Source organism: Neopsephotus bourkii, unplaced genomic scaffold, assembly GCF_033783945.1.
Source record: "Neopsephotus bourkii isolate Nb327-2 ecotype Australia unplaced genomic scaffold, CSIRO-AGI_Nbou_v1 NB_1234, whole genome shotgun sequence".
Taxonomy (NCBI): Eukaryota; Metazoa; Chordata; class Aves; order Psittaciformes; family Psittacidae; genus Neopsephotus; species Neopsephotus bourkii.
Window position 1 is genome coordinate 5,373,644 of NW_026901719.1, and position 26,746 is coordinate 5,400,389.

General features: G+C 42.5%; 1 protein-coding gene across 1 annotated transcript in view; it reads left to right on the forward strand.

The window, feature by feature from the left end:
- The first annotated feature begins 202 nt into the window (after window positions 1–202).
- The window catches only part of SMS (spermine synthase), a 48,533-nt gene continuing 21,989 nt past the window's right edge, over window positions 203–26,746 (forward strand). The window contains exons 1-4 of the mRNA XM_061364610.1: window positions 203–434; window positions 12,382–12,502; window positions 25,544–25,637; window positions 26,613–26,677. Of these exons, the coding sequence (XP_061220594.1) occupies window positions 386–434; window positions 12,382–12,502; window positions 25,544–25,637; window positions 26,613–26,677 (329 nt within the window). The 5' untranslated portion in view covers window positions 203–385. The remainder of the gene's footprint in view (window positions 435–12,381; window positions 12,503–25,543; window positions 25,638–26,612; window positions 26,678–26,746) is intronic.

Sequence of the window (26,746 nt, forward strand, 5' to 3'; positions counted from 1 at the left end):
TGCGCGGGTACTGACCACCGCATCCATCGAGGGGGGGGAGGGAAACCAAAGTACCGCAGCGGCGGCGCTCCCGACCCCACCGCACCAGACCAGCACCGAACAGCGGTACCAAACACCCAACAGCCCCCGCACGGCTCCAGCCTCACTTCATTTCCGTCACGCTGGACAGCGAGGCCGCCAACAGCCACTGCCCCTCCGCCCCCTGCCCCACCGCCCCCGCCGCCATTGCCCCGCCCCGCCGGCTGGGTCCCCGCCCCGCGCGGCGCGCGCCCACCCCCGTGCGGCGCCGCTGCAGCCCCCGCGCGCATATAGGCTCGTCCGCCGCACTGCCCGCGTTGCCGCCGCTGCCGCCTCCTCCAGGCATGGCACAGGGCTGTACCTCACTATGGCAGCAGCGCGGCACAGCACCCTGGACTTCCTGCTCGGCGCCACAGGTAACCGCCGCGGCCGCGGAGCAGAGAGAGCGGGCGGGGAGTGGGGGGGGGGCATGTCTCTTTTACCCCCCGGTCTCTCGGCGGTGTGTCCCACCTCGCCACCGCCGAGGAAGCGGCGTGGCTGCCTGCCCGCCCGCCAGGCCCCGCGCGGGCGCCCCCTCCCCTGGGCCTTACTCCGGCGCCGCTGCCCAGCTGTGTGCTCTGCGTGTCCCCTCAGTGTCCTCTTCCGCCAGCGGGCAGGTGCCCGCGGGGCTCCCAGAGGCCGCCATGCCGCCGCACCCGCCCTGGGCAGGCGTGCGGCCCGCTGCGGCCTCCTGCCCCGTGTCCGCCGTGCCGCAGCCCCTCGCTGGGGGCAGCCCGTCCTGGGGTCAGGCGGCCGTGCAGGTGCCCCCGCCCCGGCTGATAGCAGCGGCAGAGTCTTCAGGGCGGGCTTTTCTCCGCTGCGGCAGGGTGAGCGGGCTTGTGGCGATGCCGCGCTGTGGGCCCGCGGGGAGGGAGAGGGCCTGGCCGTTTTCGAGTGGCCGGGCCGGGGGTCCCCGAAAAGGCAGCCCGCCTTGGCTCGGCCCTCCGAGTAGTGCAGCCCTGGCAGCGCCCTTCAGGAACGGGCGTTGAAATGGGCCGGTGCATCCCGCAGAGGGAGGTGCGGGTGCAGCGCAAGAATGTCTGTCACTCGGGTGTTTCTCTAACCTCGTCGCACAAGCGTGAAGGAAGTGATCAGCGATGAGATTCGGCTTTGGATGAGACATCGGCTATTTCAGAGCTTTACTCCGTAGTTATCTGTAGGGGGCATGTTCGAGTCAGAAACGGAGGGAACGACGTTTCTCGACAGCCAAGATGGGTGAAAAGGTTCAAGGGGGGCGTGGGGTGAGGGGAATCCGCGATGGGAGCCAAAGGGGTAGGTGTGTGCCGAGCAAGGCCGCCAGCCGGGGCTGGCTTTCGCTGGGGCAGGCCCTTCCCTGACCCCGAGTGCGGCCAGGGGTCTGACCTTATGCATCGTCCTCCTTTCTCTTTATTTCCCTTTTTGAAGAGAGGGGGGTGGTTCATCACGTCTGCGGATAAAATCTGAATATGGCTTGCTTTAAGAGAGGGGTTTCTGACCCCCGGGGCTTTGCTGAGTGCTGTGCCCTGCCTGGTCTTTCTGCGTTTGCTTTTAGGAGAGCTAGAAACAAGAGAGGGGGAAGGTATTAGTGGAGTTGTTACCAACCAGCATGCTTTAGGATATTCTACTGTGTTTCATGGTGAAAGGCTTGCAGTTTCTATTTTTACAGTGAGATTTATTTTTTTTTAATAGCCACTGAAATGGTGACCTGATGGCGAACAAGGTAGCCCTTCCTTCTTCCTTGTACCTAATCTGTGACTCATCTAGCATGAACAGAATTGGAAAACTAAACCAGTCCAGAAGCAATTTTCATAGATACCATCCAGCCCCCCCTTTGCCCATTTAGTTCTCTGAATTATCATGGGTTCAAGGATTACTTCAGTAACTGGCTTCTGCAGAAGAGTCAGGATTGCCAGAGAAGAGAGTACATGTACTGAAAATAAGCTGCAGTTATGTTAGCTGCTCTATGGTATAAACCCTATGTCATTAATTACATAGAGACTGTGGCAATGATAATAAGTATTGTGCTTATTAAGTTTTCCCTTTCCCTTTCCTTCTGAAATGTTTTAAAATGTTTAGGCCTTTCTCCAGTCAAGGTGCATGTGCTAAGTGGGGCTGGGGAGATAGACCAACTGTAGAAGTCTTGCTGTGTAAGTCAAAGGAGGGAAAAAGTCTATTACCCTTAAGTTTGTTTTAGCACAGAAGACATCTCCAGTGGGATGTGAAGAAGTTTCTTCCACCCATGGCAGCTCTGAAGTTGACTTATACTTTACGTGTGGCATTTTGTCTTTTATGTAGTGCTTATTACCCAAAGAACATAAGGAATTGTCTATAGAGGGGAGAATTGGTGAATGTAGATTTGTAGATTGTGTAGAGGAGTTGAAGTTTAATGCTGCATTGCAGATCATCAACTAGTTGAGGTTTTTACTTTAAGCTACATGGACAATAAAATTTCTGAGTGGTCTGTAATGCCAAAAAATGGTACTGAGTAAAACGAGATGTGGTTTTGGACTTCGTGGTTTCTGAGGATAGCATGTTATCTTTATGTCTCAGCTGAAGCTGTTTGCATCTTTGTATTCTGGAGAATGCGGAATTTTTTAACTTCTTGGTAAATGAGCATTCCCTGTTTTTTAAGCATTACCAGTGTCCTCAGTTTTTTAAAAATACGTATTTTTGGTAGGTATTAATATAGTTGTTAAACTTACCAGCTTTTAGGAAGGTAAGACTTTAGTCTATGAAAGCAAGTTTGTTCAGTAGTTTGTGTTTCACTGCAGTGCATCTTGGAATAACTGTCTATGGTTATGATGTCTTTTTCTTTAGGAATCTGCTTATATGAAAGTTGTTGCAAATGATCGATGAAATAACTTGAATATAGTTCTCAGCATTCATGTTTAACACTGTAGCTATCCAATAGTCTCCTATTCTTGAAGGGAAGAAAGAATTCACTGTTACTGTCCAGTATCAAGATTGAACTTGACCATAAAGGATGGGATAGTGTTTCTGAGACGTTATTGTTATCTTGGGATCTGGTTTTTTCTTTATGTGCTCTGTTGTGTGTAGCTTGTCTTCATCCTCAGTCTTCCCATCTTCTCAAAGTAAAGGAGGGAGGCTGCCTTTGAGTGTCAGTGAGAGGACCTGAAAGACACAGCTCCGAGTTAGGAAGATGCATATATTTGTGCAGCATTAGCTAGCAACTGCTTGTGTTTCAGAGTGATGTAAATTCTGGTAGGTCATTCCCACTGGCTGACTTTGTGTATGCCATGTCCCTTCAATAGCAGCACAGTTTGTAGTAAAGCTGCACAGACTGCTGTGGTGACATTTTGGGGCTTGGGCTCAGATGAGTGAGATGGTGGAGCAGAGAGTATTGATTACCTGAGCTGAAACAGTTATTGAAGTTCTTACTGAACTCTTGTGTGAGTTAGCATGCAGTGAGAATGCTAGGGCTGTAGGGCAGGTAAGGCAGTGCTTGGGCTTTCGAGAAAAATAAGTGGATGTGTATGTGCACATACCCGTGTCTTCAAATGAATGCTTTTATAGACATATGAAACACAGGAGATGAAAGAGGGAATACCTTTTGTGGTCTGAACCTCTTTAGGCCCTCTGTCAGTGGCTTTGTTCCTGTCTGCAGGATCCGCTGCTCGATTCTGACACTGCATGTAGGGGAAATCTTGATGAGAAAATCAAGCCTGTCATCAGTAGGAATACATGTAAATAAAAAATGGCTACAGTGCTTGGGTCTAAATGTTGCTGGATGTAGATCATAAATAATTTTTTTTTTACTAATGTGTGAAAGAAAAATCTAGCTGGAATCATGTGTACTGGATTTGACTTGAAAAATTATAGTTTGATTAGTGTTTTGCTGCGTAACTACCCTTATTGGAAACAAACTTGATTTACAGATTTTGTTTTTCTTTTTCTTTTTCTTTTGGAGTCTTTTTCAAGTACTAACTGCTTTACAAGTTAATTAAAAGTACATAAAATGTCTTGGCTGAAGCATTCATTAAAGCATAAGAAAGTGTCATTAACTCTACTGTCAGTCCTGTATCTTTGACTTTTGGTCTAGCTTCAAGCAGACAAAGTGCTGTAAGATAAAGAAAAGTTTAAACCAATTCTAAATACTTGACAGTTTCGAAGATTATAAATGAAAAACTCATCAGAAAAACTTTGAGTGTTTGGCTGTTGCCTAATATACTAGAGATGCTAGGGCTTTGTTTTTAGGAGGCAAATTCTATTTCTGTGACTGGAGCTGGCTGCAGTTAGTAAAAACACATTAAGTATATTTGAATGTGTTGTGGGTGGAGTGGCATCTGAGCCTTGTAGCTCAATTTGACTGGTTCTATCAAGTACTGGATTGTCTGAAGTGCTGAAACATCTGATTACACTGATAACATGTGTTTGATATGCTTATCTCTTCTTTACTATATTGATTTATGGTATGTTACTGAAATTTGCTGACTCTGACTATGGTCTGTATGTGATGACCACATAAAGATTAAACAAGACTCAAGTAAATGTCTCTGGTATTACTCAAGTAAAGCTTGCAACTCTTATAAACCTTGACTAAAGGTGAGTTTGCAGCCACAGTTCAGGAGAGTGGGTCTGTTTTAATTGTGCTCTCAGCAGCCTCTGTGAGTGGTGTGGGCTCAGCCTATGCTCTTGGCTGGGCTCTTTTGAGCTGAGCCCTGCAGGTCTCCGCAGTCTAGTTCTGACAGGCCTGGCCCAGGAGCTAGCCTGCTGTGTGTCAGGGCACAAATGGGGCTTGTCAGGAGGAGTTAATACAGGAATTGATAGCTTTCAACTTTTAGCAGTAAGGGCTGCTGTGAACTCATTCCCTGCTTTGGTTGCTTTCCTGTTTTGAAGATTGAAATGCTTTATGAATGCAACTCTGAAAATATAATTATCTGGTTCTCCAGTGTGATGTCAGGTACTCTGTGACTGCTTGCTCAGACTTGAAGAAATTGCCACCTGCAAAGGGAAGGGTTAAGAATCTGGGAGATGTTTTCCACTAGAGTCTAGCTTGAGGCTGTGGACAAATTCCTGAAAGAAATAAATACTGCTTTTGACGCATCAGTATTTCCAAATTTGGGTGCACATCTCTGTGTCATTGCAATAGCAGAATCCTTGGAAGGAGAGAAGTACATATGACAAGTAGTAATCACTGCTGCTTAATAAACTTGAAGATAGTCAGGTACCAGGTGATGAAAGTGCACAGGAAGCTGGTGGTATTTGGGCACGCTGAAATTCTGTTACCAAGCACATTTTCTCTTTTACAGTTTTTTTTGTTTGTTTGTTTTGTGGTTTGTTTTTTTTTTTTTTTTTTTGGCTGGGAGAGCTACAGGTATTTCAAAAGGTGATAATGTTTAAAATTTGGACAGTCTTTATATGCTGTTTGGTGGACTTCAGTATGTACATTATTGGGAGAGACAAATTAGTGGAGTGAAGGCATTGAAAACACATTTGTTATTAAGGCTCAAGCTGCATGTCATATGAAGTAATTTTTGAGTGCATAAATACTCCGTAAAAGCGGTATGCTGAACTTGCATATGAGAATGTTGGTTTGCCGAATGCCTTTGGCTTACCTGTTCGCCTGCTCAGCTCTGATAATCTGTGGGGATGAAGTGGTAAAGTCTAAATCTTCCCATAGCAAAACTGAACTTCACCAAGCAGCAAGTCAGGAAGAGTCTGTGTGACTTAGATGTTTGAAAGGTAAAAGAGACTGTTTGTGGGTGGTACAGAACAGTGTGACAAACAAGTCACATGTCTCTCTCTAGGTAACCAAATGTTGCTTTTGTATTAAAGAACAGAGAATTTGTGTGAAGTGGAAAAACCTTTAAAATTCTTACAGGGTCAAGTAGCAATTAGGGAGAGGAGAAAAGTTAAAAGCTCTTTTCACTAAACTTCCTTGTGATTACTAAACAGCCGTGTGTCTTAGAGAATGCCAGCCACTTAATTTGTAAGACTAGAAATGTTCTGGGTATTTGTCCTCTATCAGAGTTACTGGAAGTGTCAGGATTTCTAATAGATTGTTGTGCATCATTCCAGCAGACAGGCATTTAAAAAGTTGTTAATTGTAATGGGATGTTACATCTTAACAGTTGAGGCCGAGTTTACAGAAAACTTCATGCTCACAAAACATGGGGTACACACTTTCTGCTTTTAGATGTACAATAAATTTTTGATTGTCCTAATACAAGAAATTAAATAGAGGAAGGGTTAAGGAATAACTTGTTTAATGTATTCTTTTTCCCATTATGGAAGTGGGTGGAGCTGATAGGCTTACAGTTGCTAAAAACTTGAGGTTTTATGTAGAGTTTTCCCTTACACGTGGTATGAGAATCTTATGCTTATTTTGTGAAAGAACTGAAAAAAGAAAAAAAGATCTCTTTATTGGAGCTCAGAGGAGGAAGTAGGAAAAAGTGATTTTGTTACTGAACCTGCATCTCTGGGAATTATGTCTTTGCTTTTATATATACATGTATTTAACACTGCTTGCAGAAGTTGATGCACAGCCATTCCTGTTCACTGTCCATGCAGTTGCTTTTGTTTGAATTACTGCTTAGTGTTTAATGATGTGCTGGTTGTGTACCCTGAACTTGAAATTCTGTTCTTGTATAGGAAAGGCTATGGAAAAAGTGGCCGTGTTGGTCTGTTGTCTTCACATTAACTGTGGAGACTTGGGCAGAGATTTCTTATTCCATAATGAGCTGTCTTAGAAAGTGTTTGTTAGTGTAATCTGAAAGTCCCTATGTATTTTGTGTTACTTTAGTCACAAACTTTAGTACATTATTACTTTATTTACTATGGTCACCATTATTGCTAATCTTGGAAATTGTTTCCAAACGTGTGTTTGTCTTGAAAGTGTTTGGGTGTAGTGGATCTGGATTTATAAAGGGGTGATCATGCCTGACCAACCTGATAGTTTGTTTTTGTTTTTTTTTGACCACCAGATGTTGGTGTCATGGAGGAGGAAGATCAGTAGTTGCTGTTTACCTAGACTTTAGGAGGGCTTTTGACACTGTTTCCAGTAACATTTTCATGTATGAAGTGGTGCAGTACAGGTTACAGAAATCTGCAGTGGGGTTTATTGGAAATGGAATTGCTGGACCCAGGAGGTTGTGATCAGCAAACAAGTCCACCTGGAAGCCAGTCAGTGGTAGTGTACTGAAGGAGAGGTAGTGTGGTCAATGCACTTTAGTATCTTCATTGATAACCTAGGCACTGGGACAGAGTGAATTCTCAGCAAGGTTGCGGATGACCCGAAACTGGGAAAGATGATTGCAGTGTGGGCACTCGTGGCCTACAGGAACCCAGTAAAGTTCAAACAAAGAAAATGTCAGGCCTTGCACCTGGGAAGAATGATCCTGTATATGCAGATAGGTAGAGAAGGCTTTGCTTTCAGCTTAGGGATTCTTCCCCTCAACTCAGCCCTGGTGAGGCATATCTGGTATGCTTTGTCTGTCCAGTGCAAGAGAGGGTTGATCCTGCTTGAGTAGGCCCAGTGTAGGACCATGAATGTGATTAAAGGACTGGAGTACCTGTCATGAGAGGCTGGATTAGGTGGGACTCATCAGTGTGGAGTAGAGAAGACTCAGGGGCATCTTTTTCATATAGAATAATTTAGAAAAGACCCTTAAGATCAAGTCCAGCCATTAATCTAATGCTGGCAAGTCCACCACTAAACCGTGCCTGTAAGTGCCATGTCAAATTATATATTAAAAAAAAAATCAACAAATAACTGGTGGGGAGACTAGAGAAGGTCATCTGAACTTTCCTTAGTGATGCCCTGTGTGACAGGACAAGAGGTAGTGGGCAGAAATTGAAACACATGAAATTTGATCTGAGCATGAGAAAAATTGTGAGGGAGGCTGAACACAGGAATAGCTCACCCACAGATGTAGGGGAGTCTCAGTCTACGGAGACAGCAAAAACATGACTGCTTGTGGCCCTAAGCAACCTGCTGTCATTGATCCTGCTCTGAACAGGGGTTTGGATGAGACAATCTCCAGAGGTCACTTCTAATGTCTGCTGTTCTGTGCCAGCATAGAACAGTCTGTACACAATTCTGTACACAGAGTTGGCTTGAAGTAGAAAAATCAGACCTCAGGTAAACTGCAGGTTTGGCTTGCTCGGGGGCATGGTCATGTCATTGACTTAAGCACTCCTTTTTATGTCAGCATTGACATGATACATGACTGAGTTGGGTTTGAATGCTTCCCACACCACCTTCCTACCCTCTGTAAAGTCTGGTGTGTGAGTATAAAGGCAGGAATGAAAGAGGGTAGGAATGCTGTGTTTGGTGACCATGCAGTTTTATCTTGGCATCAGTCAATACAGAAAAACATGAGTTCAGTCCCTAGTTGGTTGGATCCTTTAGGGAAAGGGTAGCGGGTAGCTGTACAGTGTGTATAGAAAAGGAAGAGATGGGTTGCATTTAACTTACTCAGGACGCTGGAAGAGAGGAGGTGGTTACCGCAAAGGGAATGTAGAGTAATTATCTGGCTACAAGGGGAAAACTTACGTGTTCAGAAATGGTGCAAATACTGCGTTAAAGACTGGTAGTGTATGGCAGAGATTTTTCTCATGGGTGTTTTGTGTGTGTTCTTGGAAATCTGCACCGGTACGGAGATGATGATGGTGCAGGGGAAGAATGAGGGTTAAATTCTCCTGTTAGTAGCTGTGTATTTTGAACACTTTGAGAGCTCTTCCTGATTCATGATTGTTTTACCCATAATTTCTGAAAGAACACTTGGATGTACTGGGTGATTTATATTGACTGTGATGATGCACTTGCTCCTGTGGCACAATATTTTATTTGCCTGTGTTCATTGTCTAGCTGGAAGTCCTCAGAGTAGGAGAGTGGGGATGTTCTACAGAAACTCCTTAGGAAAAAGCAGCCTTCTATTCTTAACCTTCTGTAATAGAGAATAATGAAATGGACTAAGTGCACAGGTGTACTTGAACTGTTTCCTCATGGATGGGCAAATAGTAATGACTTTCTACCTGCTGTCCCTTTTTTTTTAAGCCTCATGCAATGCATTATTTAAGTTAACATGATGAGGTTAATTCTTGCAGTGCAAATTGATTGAAAGGACTAATGTTAGTGTAGACTTCTGCTTCCTGATTTTTTTTTTGTGCTCTCCAAGTTCACAAGGACAAAACAAGGGATTCTACTTGCATGTCCGGGGGGGGTTCTGACAGCGGTCTTCCAAACTTAATACCTGGGAGGTGTGTGTTGCTAAAGCCAGTTTTTTGTTTGCATCTATTAATATGTTAGGCAAAAGCTAGTGTCTTTGTGTTGGAGTAAGAAAAGCGGGGGCTTCAGGGTGTGCTTTCATTCTTGAGGTGTGGGTTTATTTTCCTGTTGAAGGAAAATTCTAGTTCTGGAGGTTTTTTTCATTATAAGAATTGAGATACAGTATTGGCATTGGAAGAAAGTCTCAGATTAGTCTGTGTATGAGAAGAACCCCTGTACACCTAGAAGCCTGGCTGCTGTATTTCCAGTAAGTGGAGGGAGGCACTGTGAATGGCCTATCTTGACTGGTGGGCTTGCTGCCAGAGGGGTCGGGTGTGCTGTTGCAGCTGATTGGAGGCCCAGCCTCCTTCTTGAACTGCCCTGTGACTTCACCTGGCTGTAAATTAAACTCTCTTCTCAGGTGTGTTCCCTTCATTGCTTGTATCTGACACCCTTCCACTTTGTCTCTGTATATTTCCCTTTCCTGTGAGGTTTTGAAGATTTGGAGTTGACAGTTAGTGTTCATGTGTGAGAATTCTGCATTTGCACAACACAATAACAGTATAGTAAAACAATTAATTTAAACAGCTCTGAACTGAAACATTATACAAGTCATTCAGGTTGCTGTTGACTGTTAGCATATTCTGCATTTTGGCTTCTAATGTATACTAACTCTTCAGTGTATTCTTAATGAAGCAATTCACTTAATTTGACACTACCCCCCCTTCACCTTTCCCTATTGAAAGTGTAGCTACAAAGGGATGAATTTGTCAAATGCAGAAGCATATAGAAGTGGTTTGTGTTCTAGTGTTTTGTTTATGTTACATTCTCAGTTCCTAGAGGAAAGGATTCAAAATCAGGAAGAAAAACTTGAAGTCAGAAGCCGAGTGAATATTTTTCAAATGAGAGCTAATCTGTTCCCATAGTTTACTAAGATTTTGTCAATCCTCTGGTATGAGGAGGTCTTAAACTAGAATGCTTTTGAAGATAGTGAGGCTCAGTAGCAAATTACTGAGCTCAGTGTTGGGGTATCTGGTGAAACTAGCCAGTGTTGTGCATGAAGCCAGACTGGATGCTTACCGTAACCCTGGACTTTGAGCTGCATTTGTGTTCACAGATGACAGTCAAATAATAGCTTCTTCACTGCTAAAATTTTAGAGGAATATTTGCAACTGCTGCAAATCATCTCATCAAGAGTGCTAGGATTCCAAAATTGCTTGGCTTTACTGGGCATTAACTGTTGAGAAATATGTATCTCTCAAATCTTATACACAGTGGTTTTGTTTCTGTTCTCAAGTTGAAACTGTGGGCTTTTTCATGCCTTCTGGCAAGTAATTATCAAATCCTTCTAACAGTATTTCATGCTTGGTAACCAGAGTTGATTAGTTTGTTCCTGAACAACCAGAAATTAAGCACTACCTGAATTAACATTTTGATGTGGATTCAAAGGTGTTGATACTGTTCTAATCATCATTGGTTATTTTTTCTTATCAGTGATTGATATTACATATCTGAGCTTGGAGTGAGGTGGTGGCAAGTGAATTTTGGTGAGAGATCTTGAGATTGTTGAAATGTCCTGATGCCTTGAGGCAACCACTGATGCCTCAAACATTTTAGAAAGGAGTCTCCAACTTTGGGGAATTAATTATCCCTCAGAGGCAAATCTTGTGTGGTGTAACCAAAAGGAGATATGATGGAAGAGTATGTTTATTAATTTCCTAAAGCTAACCACATAATAGGAAGACCTCAGTCAAGCTTCTGCCTGACTGCTTAGCAAAAAAATCTGCTGCTAAGTGATGAGCAGTTTATGAGGGTTTAGTATGTTATGGAGAAGAAAAATATCAGTGATGATTTGCCCTGCAGTCTCTGCCAAGATGTACCTAGCAGAAATCCTTGAAGCTGTTGAAAGCAGATGGGCTAAATGTGGTATGATCACTTCAGTTCTTCAGGGTCTATTCTCCATCTTTACTACTTAAATATCTTGCAGGAGCTGCAGAAGTGAAGTGGTTGGGGAGTTAGTTGCTTACTAGTTCAGTTTGAGGTTTGGGCTAATTTTCTGGCTTGGAAGGATATAGTAAGCTTTGGGCTAATTTTCTGGCTTGGAAGGATATAGTAAGCATTATTATACTGAGTTGTTTGTTTTTGGTTTGGTTTTGTTTGTTTGGGTTTTTTTTAATGTGCTAGTGACATTAAGGGAAGGAAATGAATATGGGTTTTGTAAAAGATGAGAGTGAAGGTAGTGGAGTGTGACCAGGGAAGCAAATGCCAAGCAAGAAGAGGGGACCACATGTCTGAAGTGACAAAATTTCTTTGTGAATGTACTGGTCTTGAAGCAGCTGCTCCAAGCCTCCCCAAAAAGGGGACTGATGCAAGTTTAAAGTGAGCAATGCAAAGTTGCACAGACTGGAAACTAGAATTGTGGCCCCATTTCTTTTACACTTTTGATGTCCCAAAACCACTTGGCTTCATTGTGGGTAGGGCAGAGTGGGTAGGATAGTTTGCCCTGTCTAGTTTTTCAGTGCCTTTCAGAAAGATGTCTAGCTATAGGGCAGGGCAACTAAAGTCTATCGTCAGTGCAGTGTTTCCTTCTGGGATTGTTGTTTCTAAGTGATTAAAAAAATAATTACATGAGACCACAAAAAAAAACCAAAAAAAAAAAAACACAAACCACCCCACAAACAAAAAACAAAAAACAAACACAAACCAAAACCAAAAAACCCCAAACAACACAACACCCCAAAACCCCAACAAACCCACACCTGTGTAACCTTATCTAGGTGTTCCTGCTCCGGCAGGGGGATTGGACTAGAACACCCCCAACCAACCACAACATAGGGCCATGCCTGGGCTGTGATACAGTAAGTGACAAATTGTAGCCATAATTAAAGTACTGTTATACCAAAATAATAGAAAACTGCACTGAGGAGTATCTCTAGGGATGGGGGAGGAGAGGCTGTTGTTCAGATGGAACTCAAAAGTACTCCAGGCTGCCAGTAAAACCTGATCAGACATTAAAAAAAACAACAACAACAACAAAACAAACAAACAACAAAAACCAAAACTGACTTGAATGGAAAATCCTTACTGAAATTTTTTTTTTTCTCTCAATCATGCAGCTGATTGCAATGCTGTTCTTAAAGCTCTACAGCCCATTTTTCAGGAGCAGGGAATGACAGAAACAGTCCATAACTGGGAAGACCATGGCTATTTAGCAACCTACATTAAGAAAAATGGCAGGTGAGTGGATTTTCTTTTTTTTTTTTTCTATAGATTGTCCCCTCTGTCCTCATTTACAGGTAATTATTTCTCCCTGTGTTGGATTTCCTTCTGAGGTGCAGGCAGGGTAAGCTATTATTTTACCAGCCTTGTGTATAAAGTGACTGAAATAAGGCAGAATACTGTTGATACTCTAGCCTCTGTCATCTTACAGTTTGTATATCAGAATAGTTGAATTGGTCGGTCTAGGCTGTACTGATGCAGTAGCATTGTTCGATGTCTTGGTCTCAGGGCCAGTCCTTCCAGATGCAGGATAGATCAAGTCAGTTGAAAGTATTTGTAATTCTTTTGTTAATTAAGTGTCTAAATTCAGTCTGAACAGCAGCATGTGGATAATAAAAACGTTTCTGTCCCTGTCTTTTGAATATGCTTTTTAAACACTTTATATGCTTCACTTGCACGCTGTCTCCTATTACATCTTTGTAGGTAAGCTTAGGAAATGTGAGCTAGATGAATGGACAGTGAAGTGGATCAGAAATTGTCTGAATGGCAGAGTTCAGAGGATTGCAGTAGGCAGATGAGAAGCCAGTTGGAGGCCTGTAGTCAGTGGCGTTCCCCAGATCTGGTTTAATTCAATTTGTTTATCAATGACCTGGGTAGAGGGCTGCAAGTTCACTGATACGAAGCTGGGAGAAGTGGCTGATACACCTGAAGGCTGTGCTGTTGTTCAGCAGGACCTCAGTAGGCTGGAGAATTAGGCAACGAGAAACCAATGAGGTTCAACAAGGACAAGCATGGGGTATTACACCTGGGGAGGAAGAACCAACCCCAAGCACCAGTGCAGGTTGAGGGCTGACCTACTAGACAGCAGTTCAGCTTGGAAGGACCTGGGAGTGTTGGTAGGTAAGTTAACTGTGAGCCAGCAGTGTGCCCTTGTGGTCAGGTGGGGGGCCAATAGCTATATTAGAGTGCACTGGGAGGAGTGTGGCCACCAGATTGAGGGAGGTGATCCTCCTCCTCTGCATAACCCTGGAGAGGCTGCGTCTGGAGTACTGCGTCTAGTTCTGGGCTCCTCAATACAAGAACAGGAGCTACTGGAGAGGGTCTGGTCGAAGGCCACAAGGATGATCATGGATCTGGAAAGATTGCAGGAGCTGGGCCTGTTTATGCTACAGAAGCAACTACCGAAAAGGGACCTTATTAATGCATATGACTATCTCAAAGGTGAGTGCCAAGAGGATGGCACCAGACTCTACAGTGATGCCCAGGACAGGGAGCAATGGCCATAAACTAAAACACAAGATGTTTCAACCTCAACATGAATAACTTTATTTAATGTTGACAGTAGCAGAGCATTGAAACAGGCTGCCCAGTGATGTTGTGGAGTCTCCCTCTCTGGAGACGTTCAAAGCCTGCCTGGATATGTTCTTGTGTAACCTGCTGTAGGTGGCGTTGCCTTGGCAGGGGGGCTGGATTACATGATTCCAAGAGGTCCCTGCCAATGCTAACAATTCTGTGAATCTATGGCATTCTCAAGCAGCTATTGAAGTAACTAACAGCATGACAAAGGTGGTTAGTGTCATTAGTGACACATAAGCAGTATCTGCAGGGATAAACAGGTAAGCAAAGCCACATTAGCTTTATTTCCTGAAGATGCTTTACAGTGTCAGGGTTAATTATGGGCACGTATATTTGGCCTGTTTTTTATTAAGTACCGTAATTTTATTGCACTTCATTTGTTATTCAGTTTTTGTTCCTGATACTCATTGTGGTAATCACTGCTTTTGGTTTGTAGTTTGTTGTTTTGGTGGTTTTTTTGTTTGTTTTGTTTTTGTTTGTGGTTGTGTTTTTTTTTTAAATCTCCACATACTTTGTTCTTCAGGGTTGGAGGTATCCAACAAACAGACATTTACTTCAGTTATCTCCTCCGAAGTGTCCTGTTAAGTATCTCATTTGGTCACACTCTAAACATATGAGAATTGCCCAAAGATTTTTAAGTTCTTTCTTAAACAAGAGAACCAGTATCTCTAGGATAGCTCAGATTGTAGGCAGGTGTGTTGCCTGCTGAAATTTGTTTGTTTACTGTGTGTGAACATATTTGTATGTACAGCTCTCTTTATTGTATTTAAAGTAACGTAGACCACCAATGTTGTAAACCTGGGGCCTGATTTGACTTGTATCAGCTTACTTGTTACCTTTAGTACTAAGTTTGTATCTCTTATAGTCATGCTCCATGAAGTTCTTGAGCGATTTCAGTTAGCTTTTCAAATGTGATACTGTCTTTTTCTGATTAAAATTACTTGTTTCTTTTAATGCTTGATAGGTTTAGAAAAACCTGCTTTTTCTTTTCCTTTTTCTTTTTTTTGGTACAGTCTTTCTTACTCTGTCTTTAGTTATGTGTGCTTTTACATTTTTCCTGAATAATTTGATCAATATTCCTGTTCTGGATAACCTTTTATCTGTGAAAATATAGCAGAAGATGGTAACTTACTCCTGGTGTTGTCTTTCCTCTGTACTGGTTTAAGCTTGTATTTACTCCTGGAAATGTAATATCAAATATACCGAATTCTGAACAATTAAAAGGTAAAATATCTAAAAGTAAAAAGGACTTAAAAGATTTAAAGGTTGTCTTTCTTTGATTACATGACATCATTTTGCTTTCCAGTGTTTCCTTGAGTTTGAAAGTGACATGAGATGTGAATCCTCAAATTTGCTTTCCTTTTTGCAGTCTTATCTGATCATTCCTCTGTTGGAAGGCAGTCTCTTCGAAAGAAGCAGTTTCCAGAGTTAAATTATCTGTGTTTTGAACTTTCTAGAAAAGATGTCTGTTGTATAAACTTTCCAGAAGATAACTGAACTGGCATCTAGAAGCATCTCTAAGGGCCTTGCAAAACTGAATTTTAAAGTATTATTTCTCTTACTACACTGCCAACTGAAAATACTTGTTGCTCCAGATTCCACTGTCTTCCTCAAGTGCTAGTGTATAATACCAATGAATGTTTGAAGGGGGAGAGGAGTATGTAAGAGTTGATGTGTTTGTGTAGAAGAGGTGGGGAAGACTTCATGGGAAAGGCAAACCTGTGCCCTGGTGTACATTGTGGTCATTGTGGCAGAAGTTAGTAAAGTTAAGTTTTCCCATGGTAAAGCAGAGCCCTGGAGGGGGATATCCTAGATGCTCTGAGTATAAGCTTGGGAATTCAACATGCTGGAGAACTGTAAATACAATCTCCAGTCATTTTTTTTTTTATGGTTGTTTTTTTTATGCTTTTCAGAACTGTCCTCGAGTAGATAGCATGGGGGGAGGGGTGGGGAAAATGAGTTGTTTCCGGGAAGCCATGTGTAATTAGCTTAAGCAAGTGCTCAGTACACATTCTGATTTTTAAATGGGTTCTTTCCTGTGTGTTTTGTTGATCTTGTGTCTTCCAGCAGCTAGACACTGAATCATTTAGCTGTTCACTACTGTTAAATGCAACTTAAACTTTTGCACCAGAGGATAGTTCATAGTATTCTTACTGTTGTGGGAAGGTGAAGAAGGTAAGAGAGATGGGCCTAGTGGCCTTCCTGCAAGGAAATAATTGACGGTCTGTTATGCTAGGTCTTGTTTACCTCTTGCCTCTGTTCACTGAGCAAGGACAAGCACTCGGGCATCTATACTGCTGCAGACAGCCAGGTTGGTGCTTGGACTTCTTTAGGGCTACATCAACAGTTTGTCAGCTGGCAGGGTCTTGGGTTGGTTTGTTCCAGAGTCCTTTTCCAAAAGGCAGTGTTGCTGAGGCTTCACAGTTTGGGCAGCTTATGCTTTCACAGTTTTATCAAGTAGCCTTTTTTCACATAAAACTCTCATGCCACACTCCAGGGCATGCAGTGTGTACAGTTGGATTAAAAACACTTCCCTGGTGATAGTTGCAGAGCCCTTGCATCACTTCAGATGCTTTGATATTGCACTTTATGGGTTAAGGAAGAAACCTCACTTACTGTCTTGGGGCCACAGGAATACCATGGGGGCTGCAGGGAGAGCTGGGGCTAAGTGATCTGAGAACGGATGTGGCCTGTAGGTCTTTGGGGAATACTGGTCTTCTTGAGCCTTCTGGGCTGAACACAACAAGCTTAGTGAAGTACTGGTTCTCATCTGTTTAACCTTATATGCTGGACATGCCATTCGTCTTTATAATTGACAGTCAGAAATATGATAGAGAATACTGAGTTTCAGGAAAAAAAAAATTGGACTCAAAGATGCTCTAAACACTGGAGCAGATACGAGGTTCAGCACGGTTTTTGCGTTGCCTCATTCATGGGGGCTGACTGACTTGCTCTGTCACTGTCCTTTTGGCAGGTGTTTTAGCAGGTAGGTGTAGTGGTCTCCCCTTCCTGTAAACATGCAAGTGTTGCAACCTTGCTTTCCCTTTCAACCTGTATGTACTGTGCTTCACTGCCTCACTAATCCAGCTGTGAATAGACTCCACCAGCAGAAATACGGCTAACTGTTGAAAAGCTTTAGATGAGCTTGATTTTAATTTCAAATTACTGTTGTCAGATTAATGTTAAAATGTGTACAAGTGTTGTCAGTTCAAAACTGCATTTGCTGATGGAGACTGAATCCTTGCAGAGTAAGTTCTCAAAGTTCTAATACAATACAGGTCTGGAAATAGTTGAGCTGTTAATAGAAGCTGTCCAGAAAAGTACACTAAATATAATAAGGAATTGCAGTTTGTGATACAGCCTCAAAAATTGAAGAACAAAGAACAGGAGTGCATGGAATAGCTGAACATTAAGAGAAGATTATTTGCTTTGTGTCTGTTTTTTCTGGTGCAGTGTTAAATGTAAATAAAAAATGGTTATTACTGCCTCTTGGTATATTCATTGGCATCTGAACTCAGTGCATACTGGATTTATCTTCCCTGGAAATTACTCAGGTTAGCTAGACAACTTACTGTCTGTCAGTTAAAGTACATTTCTGTGCTTTGCCTGTCTCGTTGAACTCTGAACTTGGGAACAGTAGCATGTGCAGAATTTCCTGTGAGTTTTGGGATCTCAGCAGTTTTTATTTCTTGAGCTTTCAGATCACTTAAACTGCATATACTTTAAGGCAGCCTTAACTAGACTATTCTTGCTACTGTCAGTTGATGCTGTTTTGGTTAATTGATATAAAAGTAGACCAGACAGTTAACCCCTACAAAACAGCACCATTTCACCAGTTTATTCTTACATACACCACTCTTCAACATACAGAGGGCTTTGGTTTAGTACTAGCAAATTTGTCTGCATTTTGAGACCTAATATATAAAGGTTTTGTTTTTTTTTTCAATTGTCTTAAATTCCTATCTGGCACACATAGGAAGAAATACCAGGGCATGCAGACTTTTCCTTCCCTGCAAAACAGGGTGCTTCTGGAGATGAAGTAATTTGTAGTAGAAAGTGGGGGTGGAAATGTAAAGGAGAGTAGGTATGTCACCAGCAGTTTCCCAGGATGAAAGATGTGTGAATTGGCCCTGTATGCGAGTAGGGGGGTTGTGAGTGTGCACATAAAAACACCTTTTTAACCAGCCGAAGGTGACTAAGCCATTGCAAGACAAAGGTGTGCAGCTGATGTAATAAAATAGGTACTAATCCCAGGAAAAAGAAATGTTTGAGGTAGTAATGTGTTGCTAAAGAGTGTCTGCACTCCAAAGTCTGCAAAGATAACCCCTATAGCCTTCAAGGTGCCCCGTGCTACAGATTATCAACAGCAGTGCCCAGAATTTAACAAAACTTTGTCTCTGACAAAGACACTGGGTGAACGGCCCTGTGGAGGCCTGGGCCGTTAAAGGAATTGGTTTTGATTTGGGGATTAAGCTATGCTTTTCTGTTGTCATTACCAAAGCAACGGCTCCCTGTTCTTCTTTGTCTGAAGCTAAGCAAGCAAAAGTCACATGTGGCAACTCTACCTGGTCCATTTACTTTGCAATTTACTCTGACAAAGGACCTAATTGAGGGAAGTTCTGCTGAAAACATATATTAATGGGGTTGTCAACACAAGGCTCTAGCGAAGGTCAGGAAATGGCTCACTTGAGGCACTCCAGTCGTGTCTAGGGCCACGTCCCTATTGGGGATGGATATGCTTTATTTGGCTTTCCAGCCCTCTGCCCAGCACTGGTTGGAGAACATGCAGGAGAAGGAGCTCTGTCTCTTGAGTTTCGGGGCCCTGTCAGTTTTGTTTCCTTGAGCTGTGTGTTTTCCTCTAACTTCCAGAATGCTTTCACTGAAGTGTCATTCTAACTTAGACTGGACAGTTAAAAGTTTGGAATGTCTTATTTAATGTGTATGATGTGTATGTATATAATGTATGCTTTGTGAAGAGTCATAGGGCCCATTATATCTTAACAGATTAAAAGAATAAAATCTAGGGTAAGGAAAAAAATGTTAAAGCTAACCTTTGCAAGTTGTTGGGCATCTTCTTAGCTAACATTATGTTCTAGTGGCATCATTGCTTGTGAGCAAGTACTCTTGTTATATGCTGTGTACAGCTATCAGGCTTTTTTTTTTTGTTGCTCCCTCTTTTATCATGTTCAACTTGAAAGGTCTTTAAAACACCACAAAAATGAAACCTGAAATCACTGTTTTTAAAGTGGAAGGCTGTTACAGAAAAGCTTTGACCTCCCTTATGCATACATCTATTTTTAGCTTGTGTTTTGTGTCTGAATTGTTGTTTAGAGAATGTGTAATCCTACTGGCATTCACAGCAGTGCAAGATTTATCCAGCTGAAGCTGTTTTGTATGTCACTGACATGATGAACATGTTAACACCATGAAGGGAAGGGTGTTTTTATGTTTCTGTGTTAGTCTGTTGCTAACCACTTGACAACCTAGTCAGTATATTTTAAAGGAGCAGGATGAACATTCCTCAGCTCTTTGTTTCAGGCTGAAATGTACCAGTTTATTCAAGGAGTTACCCAGAGTGCAAATATGGGCTGAAGAATAGGAAGCAGTTGCTAGGAATCAGCAACAGTTTAGAGCTGTGGTAGGTTTCACTGATTTAGTTTCCCTATTTTGTAAAAAGACAACAGGTGTAATGGTATAGTGAAAAATTGTGGTTGCCTAATTCCTTAAGGTCCATCTCTAATGAAGAGCATTTATTTTTTTTAGGTGTGCTTTCTTGAAATAATGCTATGTCAGTAATTCTTTTTATATTTGGGAATTTGTCAGTATAAGCAGGTTCTCATTTCCTCCCTCATTGAGTAATTTGACAGGTGATGCTTTTATTAGCAAACTGTTTTTCAAATCATAGAATCATAGAACAGTTAGGGTTGGAAAGGACCTTAAGATCATCAAGTTCCAACCTCCCTGCCATGGGAAGGGACACCTTGCACTAAACCATATTGCCCAAGGCCTTGTCCAACCTGGCCTTGAACACTCCCCACAACCTCCCTGGGCAACCCATTCCAGTGCCTCACCACCCTAACAGGAAAGAATTTCCTCCTTGTATCCAATCTAAACTTCCCCTGTTTAAGTTTTAACCCATTACCCCTTGTCCTGTCACTACAGTCCCTAATGAAGAGTCCATCCCCAGCATCCCTATAGACCCCCTTCAGATACTGGAAGGCTGCTCTGAGGTCTCAAAGCAGCCTTCTCTTCTCCAGGCTGAACAGCCCCAACTTTCTCAGCCTATCTTCATATGGGAGGTGCTCCAGTCCCCTGATCATTCTCATGGTCCCCCTCTGGACTTATTCCAACAGATCCATGTCCTTTTTATGTTGAGGACACCAGAACTGCACACAGTACTCCAAGTGAGGTCTCACAAGAGTAGAGTAAAGGGGCAGGATCACCTCCTTTGACCTGCTGGTCACACTCCTTTTGATGCAGCCCAGGATACGGTTGGCTTTCTGGGCTGTGAGTGCACACTGAAGCTGGCTCATGTTCATTTTCTCATTGACCAGCACTCCCAAGTCCTTCTCTGCAGGGCTGCTCTGAATCTCTTCTATGCCCAACCTGTAGCTGTGCTTGGGATTACTCTGACCCAGGTGTAGGACCTTGCACTTGGCATGGTTAAACTTCTTAAGGTTGGCATCAATCCCAACTCACAAGCATGTCAAGGTCCCTCTGGATGGCATTCCTTCCCTCCAGCGTATCAACCGAACCACACAGCTTGGTGTCATCAGCAAACTTGCTGAGGGGGCACTCAATCCCACTGTCCATGTCAGCGAGAAAGATGTTGAACAAGACCGGTCCCAACACTGATCCCTGAGGGACACTACTCGTTACTGGTCTCCAGCCGGACATTGAGCCATTGACCACAACTCTTTATGTGCGGCCATCCAGCCTGTTCTTTATCCACTGGCTGGTCCATCCATCCAAATGATGTCTCCCCAATTTAGAGACAAGGATGTCGTGTGGGACAGTGTCGAACGTTTTGCACAAATCCAGGTAGATGACAGCAACTGCTCTACCCCTGTCCATCAGTTCCATAGCTCCATCATTGGAGGCCACCAAATTGATGAGGCAGGATTTCCCCTTAGTGAAGCCATGCTGGCTGTCACCAAGCACCTTGTTGTTTTTCATGTGCCTTAGCATGCCTTCCAGGAGAATCTGCTCCAACATTTTGCCAGGCACAGAGGTTAGACTGACTGGTCTGTAGTTCCCCGGGTCATCCGTTTTCCCCTTCTTGAAAATGGGGGTTATATTTCCCTTTTTCCAGTCGTTGGGAACTTCACCTGACTGTCATGATTTCTCAAATATGATGGACAGTGGCTTAGCAACTTCATTTGCCAGCTCCTTCAGGAGCTGTGGATGGATTTCATCAGGACCCATGGACTTGCGCACGTTCAGGTTCTTAAGATGGTCTCAAACCAGATCCTCTTCTACAGTGGGCCCAAGGTCTTCATTCTCACAGTCCCTGTGTCTGCCTTCCAAATCCTTGAACTGTTTTCTGTAGTGATTCAGAGTTAGTCTGTCAGCAGATAAAACCTTTGGCAGTTGAAGGGAAGTTTGTAGGCACCTGCCTGCCTGTACAGTTTTATTCTTTGGGTATTGTGTGTGGGAAATAATTTTCCAAATAGTTTTCAGCTATGTGGGATTGCAGTGTTTCTTACTCAATAGAGGTAACTAAGGTAGAATACACAGACTGGCTTAGAATGTGTTGATCTCCGTTCTTCTGGCTCTTTTTAAACAGAGGATACTCATCCAAAACCTTTCTCATTTTCAAAGTTACTTTCTGATTTGTGCAGTTGATATTTATTTCTTGACATCTGTTCAGGTGGCAAGATGCAGTACTAGAGTTGTGTGTAGTTGAGAATCAAAGCACAAAAAGCTTTAGTACTACCCTAGAAGATAGGTATGCAGGTGCAACAGGAAGTGGGGTTTTGTCTCCTAATGGAGAGATGCTTTTCTGATAAGTACATGTGAGCACACAACAAAGGTGTTGCAGGTGGTTTATTTTTAAATCGGGAATTAAATTTTTCAGTAAGGCAAGAGCGAAGACTTTTGAAAAAAACTTCCCCCCCCCCCCCCGCTTTTTTTTTCCCCCTTAATTTGATTTGTAATCTTTACTATATTTTCTTAGGTATAAATGGAAACTGTAGTATCGTGGTTCTTAAAAACCTTATTCAAATATTTAAAGAGCTGCTGCTAAGCCACATTCACATGTTTACAGCCAGGCAAACAAATGTAAAGTAACAAAAGCCAGCATAGCCTTTTGCTCCCTGTTGATTGAAGCCAGTAAGTCTTTTGTGGTTCAGCCTTGGCCTGCTGCTATTGCCTTAATGCTACTAGACTGGTCACTTTTTTGAATGTACAATTCTACTGTTTGCTGTGTCTTTAAATCTTTGCAGGCATTTTAGGTTATTTTGAGTGTTACTTTCCAAGTGGGTGACTTAACCAAGGTATAACCAGCGTAGAACTGTATTGCCTTCTTTAAGGATTTTGAGTTTCAGTCAAGGTTGTTCACCATAAATTAACTGTCTGAGACTATTGGCCCAATACTCAGAACTTGAATTTTTGTCCCACTGCAGTGCTCCAGACTGGTGCCTGCTTTTCATCTCTACCCTCAGGTGTCAGGGCTTTGCAGTTCTGGTAGAGGTAACAGTTTGACAAGTTCTGCAGTATTACTGTCTCTGTACTGTAATGCTGTCATATCACTTACAGTTAAGTCTGAAGTTTTGGGGTTTTACTTTTCAGAGCAATGCTCCTCTCTGCCTCCCATCCAAAAAAAACCAAACCCCAAAGCAATGGTGGTAACATTGCCTACTGAGGAACTACTTCATGCAGTCACAGGGGAAGTGAAAACAATGTTAGCTGTCAAATCTTATGACAGCTATGTGATTCTGTTAGGAAAGGAATTTAAAACAGCTCAAGTCATGGGACAATCTGTTGTTTATTTGTGTTAATGGCAACTCCTGGAATACAAGGATAAACTCATTTAAAGTTTTTCTCGCACTGCAGATATATCTGACACTGTGCCAGATACCGGAGAACTTGGAAGTTCACAGTTGTGTCTAAGGAGCTGCAAATACTCATTTCTAACTGTAGTGCCTCAGCTCTGAGGGCCTGCCGTAGGACTGTGGAGGTCACTAGAAAAACATCCCTTTTCACTGTGAATGGTTGCATCCAAAACCTGCTGGAAGGACCAGTGCTTCATGTAATGAATTTTGCTCTTTAGTCTTTAATAAAATGGAGGAAAAAAAAAGCAACAAACAAACCAAAGATATCTCCCAAAGTCTTATGATACTGCTGTTTGTTCCTATGCTTATTCCCGGCTATTTTGTTTTCCTTTCTTGTTAGGCACAGTACAAAGCAAACCTTTGCTGACATGAAAATCACATGAACAAAGTCCTGGTAGGACTTATATCCAGAGCCGTCCTGTGCAGTAGCCATTCCCTCTATGCTCAGTGCCGAAAGACTCTAGGAGAAGTGCACAATTTGAGTCCCTTTGGTTCAGACAGATGTGTTTAAAACCTCTGAAGCCCCATATTGATGGGAGGGAGACTGGGAGTGTGCCTTTTTATTATTACTTTTTAACTGTCCTTGGGTTTTATTAGTACTGCTGGGAACATCACTTTAAGCTGTAAGATGGTGTGGTCACTATGCAAAGTATGAAGTGGCCCATGTATCAAAAGTACTGAACTGTGACAGCCGCAAGTGTGGTGCAGTATCCTAAAAGATGCAGGTGAAGTGTTTGCTGAAGTTCAGAAGAGCTTCCTCCTTTACTTTGGTTTTGTTAGGAGTGCAGTAGAATGAATTTGCTGATTCTCCTGAAACACTTTCTTATGTAGCTTGTATGAGAGAAAGCTGCGTTGGAAATGTCACGAATTCTTTTAATTAGCTGACAAACCCCAGTCTCTTTTAACTACTACTCTATGTGGTAATTGAGTTTAAAAAAAAAGGGGGGGGGGGGGGGCAGAAAAACCGTCTTTGTTTACTTCGTGACTACTTTCTGTTCATCTTTTCATCAGGGTAAAATATTGTGTTTTCTTTTGTGCAGGAGTAATTTCCTAGTGCGGGGAGAATGCATATTTTAAGGCTTTTCTGTGGTTTCTCTTAATGCCCATCGGGAGCACAGATGTTTTGTAGTTCCTAATCAAAAATAGTTGTCGGGAGGACACCTAGTGGACAGCCGCTGCGTAGGTGTGGGGAGGGTCAGTTTGTGACAATCTGCAGGTACTGGGGAGGGGGAAACAAAACACGATGTTCCTGTGGGCATCTTGTTAGAAGAATCTTTCCTCCTTAAGGCAAGATCCATGTGGTTTAAGTCTTCTAGGAAGCTCGACACTTCCCAGACTCATCTTTTGTAGAGAAGCAAGTGACATTCTAGCTTCTCTGTCAACTGCTAAACACATCACAGCTACAGATCCTTGCTGGCCAAAGCCTGCAAGAGTGTTTTTATTCTTGAATCACTTTAGTCACTTTCACAACGTGACCACTTTAGTTATTAAAAATTACAATTTTCAGATAAAACAGGATATTTAGTATTTTCTGTCTGACTGCAGCTAAGTGTGTTTGCTTGTCAAGGTTCAGCCACCAGGGGAAAGATGGTGTTCAAATTGAGTGACAGTTTAGTCAGAGAGCTCTGGAAGTGACACAGAAAGGTGGGAATGGTGGGGTGATGTCACCTAAACTTTTTGTCTCCACGGAAGCTGGGTTGTGGTTTGCCTTTGAGGGTGAATGGGGTGATAAAAGCAGGTAAGCAAAGAAAGGGGCATTCAAAGGAGTGTATACAACTTTACCTGCAGTTTTTTTGTGTTGTACTAAGGAATTTCCGTTCCTGAATACCCTGCTTGCTTTGCTCAGATGTTCCTATCCTCTCTGCTCTCCTCTTTCAGTGTTTACTTCCCCTCTCATCCATCTGTGTAGTCCCCCATAGCCTTTCTGTTTCTTACTGTCTTCTCCCCTCCCTCGTATGGAAAGAATATCACCTCTGCTACTCTTTGTATTTTCTTGTGTCCTTCTCCATAGCCCTTATCTTTCGTTTTTCTTTTTTGCAAGCTCTTGAAGGTCTTCTATTTGTCCAGCCAGCACCTTGCATGGTGAAGCCATCCATGCTCTTTGATCTTTAAATGTTCCTGTAATACAATACATAGTAGGAGTTTTGTCTATCTTGCATCTGTATTCATCAGTGAAAGTTTGCTACTCTAATTTCTTTGCCAATCAAAGTCATGGTTTGCTCCAGAACACTTGCTGTTTCTCACTTAGAAATTTTTGTTGAGCTCTGAACGTGAACGCTGTGTATAGTAGCTACAAAGTTAAAAACAAACAAAACCCCAAGGAGTGAGAAGGAAGGCAGAGGGAAGGAAAATGTTCCGCTGTTTTTATGAGGCTTGATTTCAATTAAAAATCAAAACCAACACAACTGAAGTAGCCTTATTTAAAGAGCTGCCTTGTTGCCTGCTGATTTTATTAGTTATGTAGTGACTAGTACGCTTTTTCAACTTTGTTGCTTAGTGACTTGCGTAGGAAGACTGGAGCTGGCCCTGCCAACAGTTACAGATGGCTGGCAAAAGAAACAGGCATTCTGAATTTAATACAACCAGTTTTAGTCTTTCTTTACTCATTATAAATTTTAATAATAAATTAATATCTCTCTTTATTTTGTAGTTTTGCCAATTTGAGAATTCACCCTCATGGTTTAGTGTTGGTGGATCTGCAGAGCTACAGCGATTATACAAAAGGAAGAGAGGAAGTTGATCAGGTATGTATGATGCTTATCTTACTAGGTTTCTCAAACTGCATGGGGAGTCCTTTGTCTTCAGGTTTGTCAAAGTATGTTTTGGTGAAAGATTTTTAAATATCAAGGTTAGTTCAAACCTGAGTGCTTACAGATGAGTATAGAATCGTAGTTTTGGTTGGGAGGGACCTTCAGAAGTCATCTAGTCCAACCCCTCTGCAGTGAGCAAGGACATCTTTAACTAGATCAGGTTGCCCAGAACCACATCCAGCCTGGCTCTGAATGTCTTCAGGGGTGGGGCATCCATCACATCTCTGAGCAACATGTCCCAGTATTTTACCACCCTCATTGTAAAGAATTTCATCCTCACTACGCCTTTTGTAGTTGAATACACACATGAATGTACGAATTCTATTTTGCATGTCCCAGGCCTCGTGTTGTTTGCTGTAAGAGTTGTAAAGACATAACCAGCCTTGGCTAGGGCTCAGGTCTCTTTGAGTACCCAGGGTAGTGCAGCAGAATTGATCCTCAACTTGTAACCTGGTGAAATGGATTATTTTTATTTTTTTTTCTGTCTCTAATCTGACAGATTGGGAGCCTCTATACAGTAACTTCTTCTCCATGGAGAAAAATAATTTCATCTTCCCTGATACGAAGGCTCCAGAAATTGGACATTGCAAGGGAACAGGCCACTGCTTTGACAGGAATGTAACTTACAGGGTTCTCATGTTTCTTGTTTGTCTGTGACTAAAAGATCTGGCTATGTTATCCTGGATGGGAACTAAAAGCAGTGATGACAGCTGTTACAGTATGCACATTCTTGCCAGTAAGGAGGCTAAGGTGACCAGCTAGTTATTCATAGGCTTCTAATGTTGCATTTGAAAGTCTTTCAGTACAGGTGCTCCTATTTATTGCCTTCCAAGTAGCCTAATTTAACAGATATTTTACATCAAATGATTGCCTATAATTTCCACCTTTTGTTTGCTATTTTTTTTTCAGCTTCTAAACAAAGTAGAAGACAGAATGAAAGAATTGTTTCATGGTAACATAAAAAGGGTGAAACGGTAAGTTCAGACATCTGCTTCTGTATGTGGCTTGTCTGCATAGTTGCTAAAGATAATAAGCAAATTATG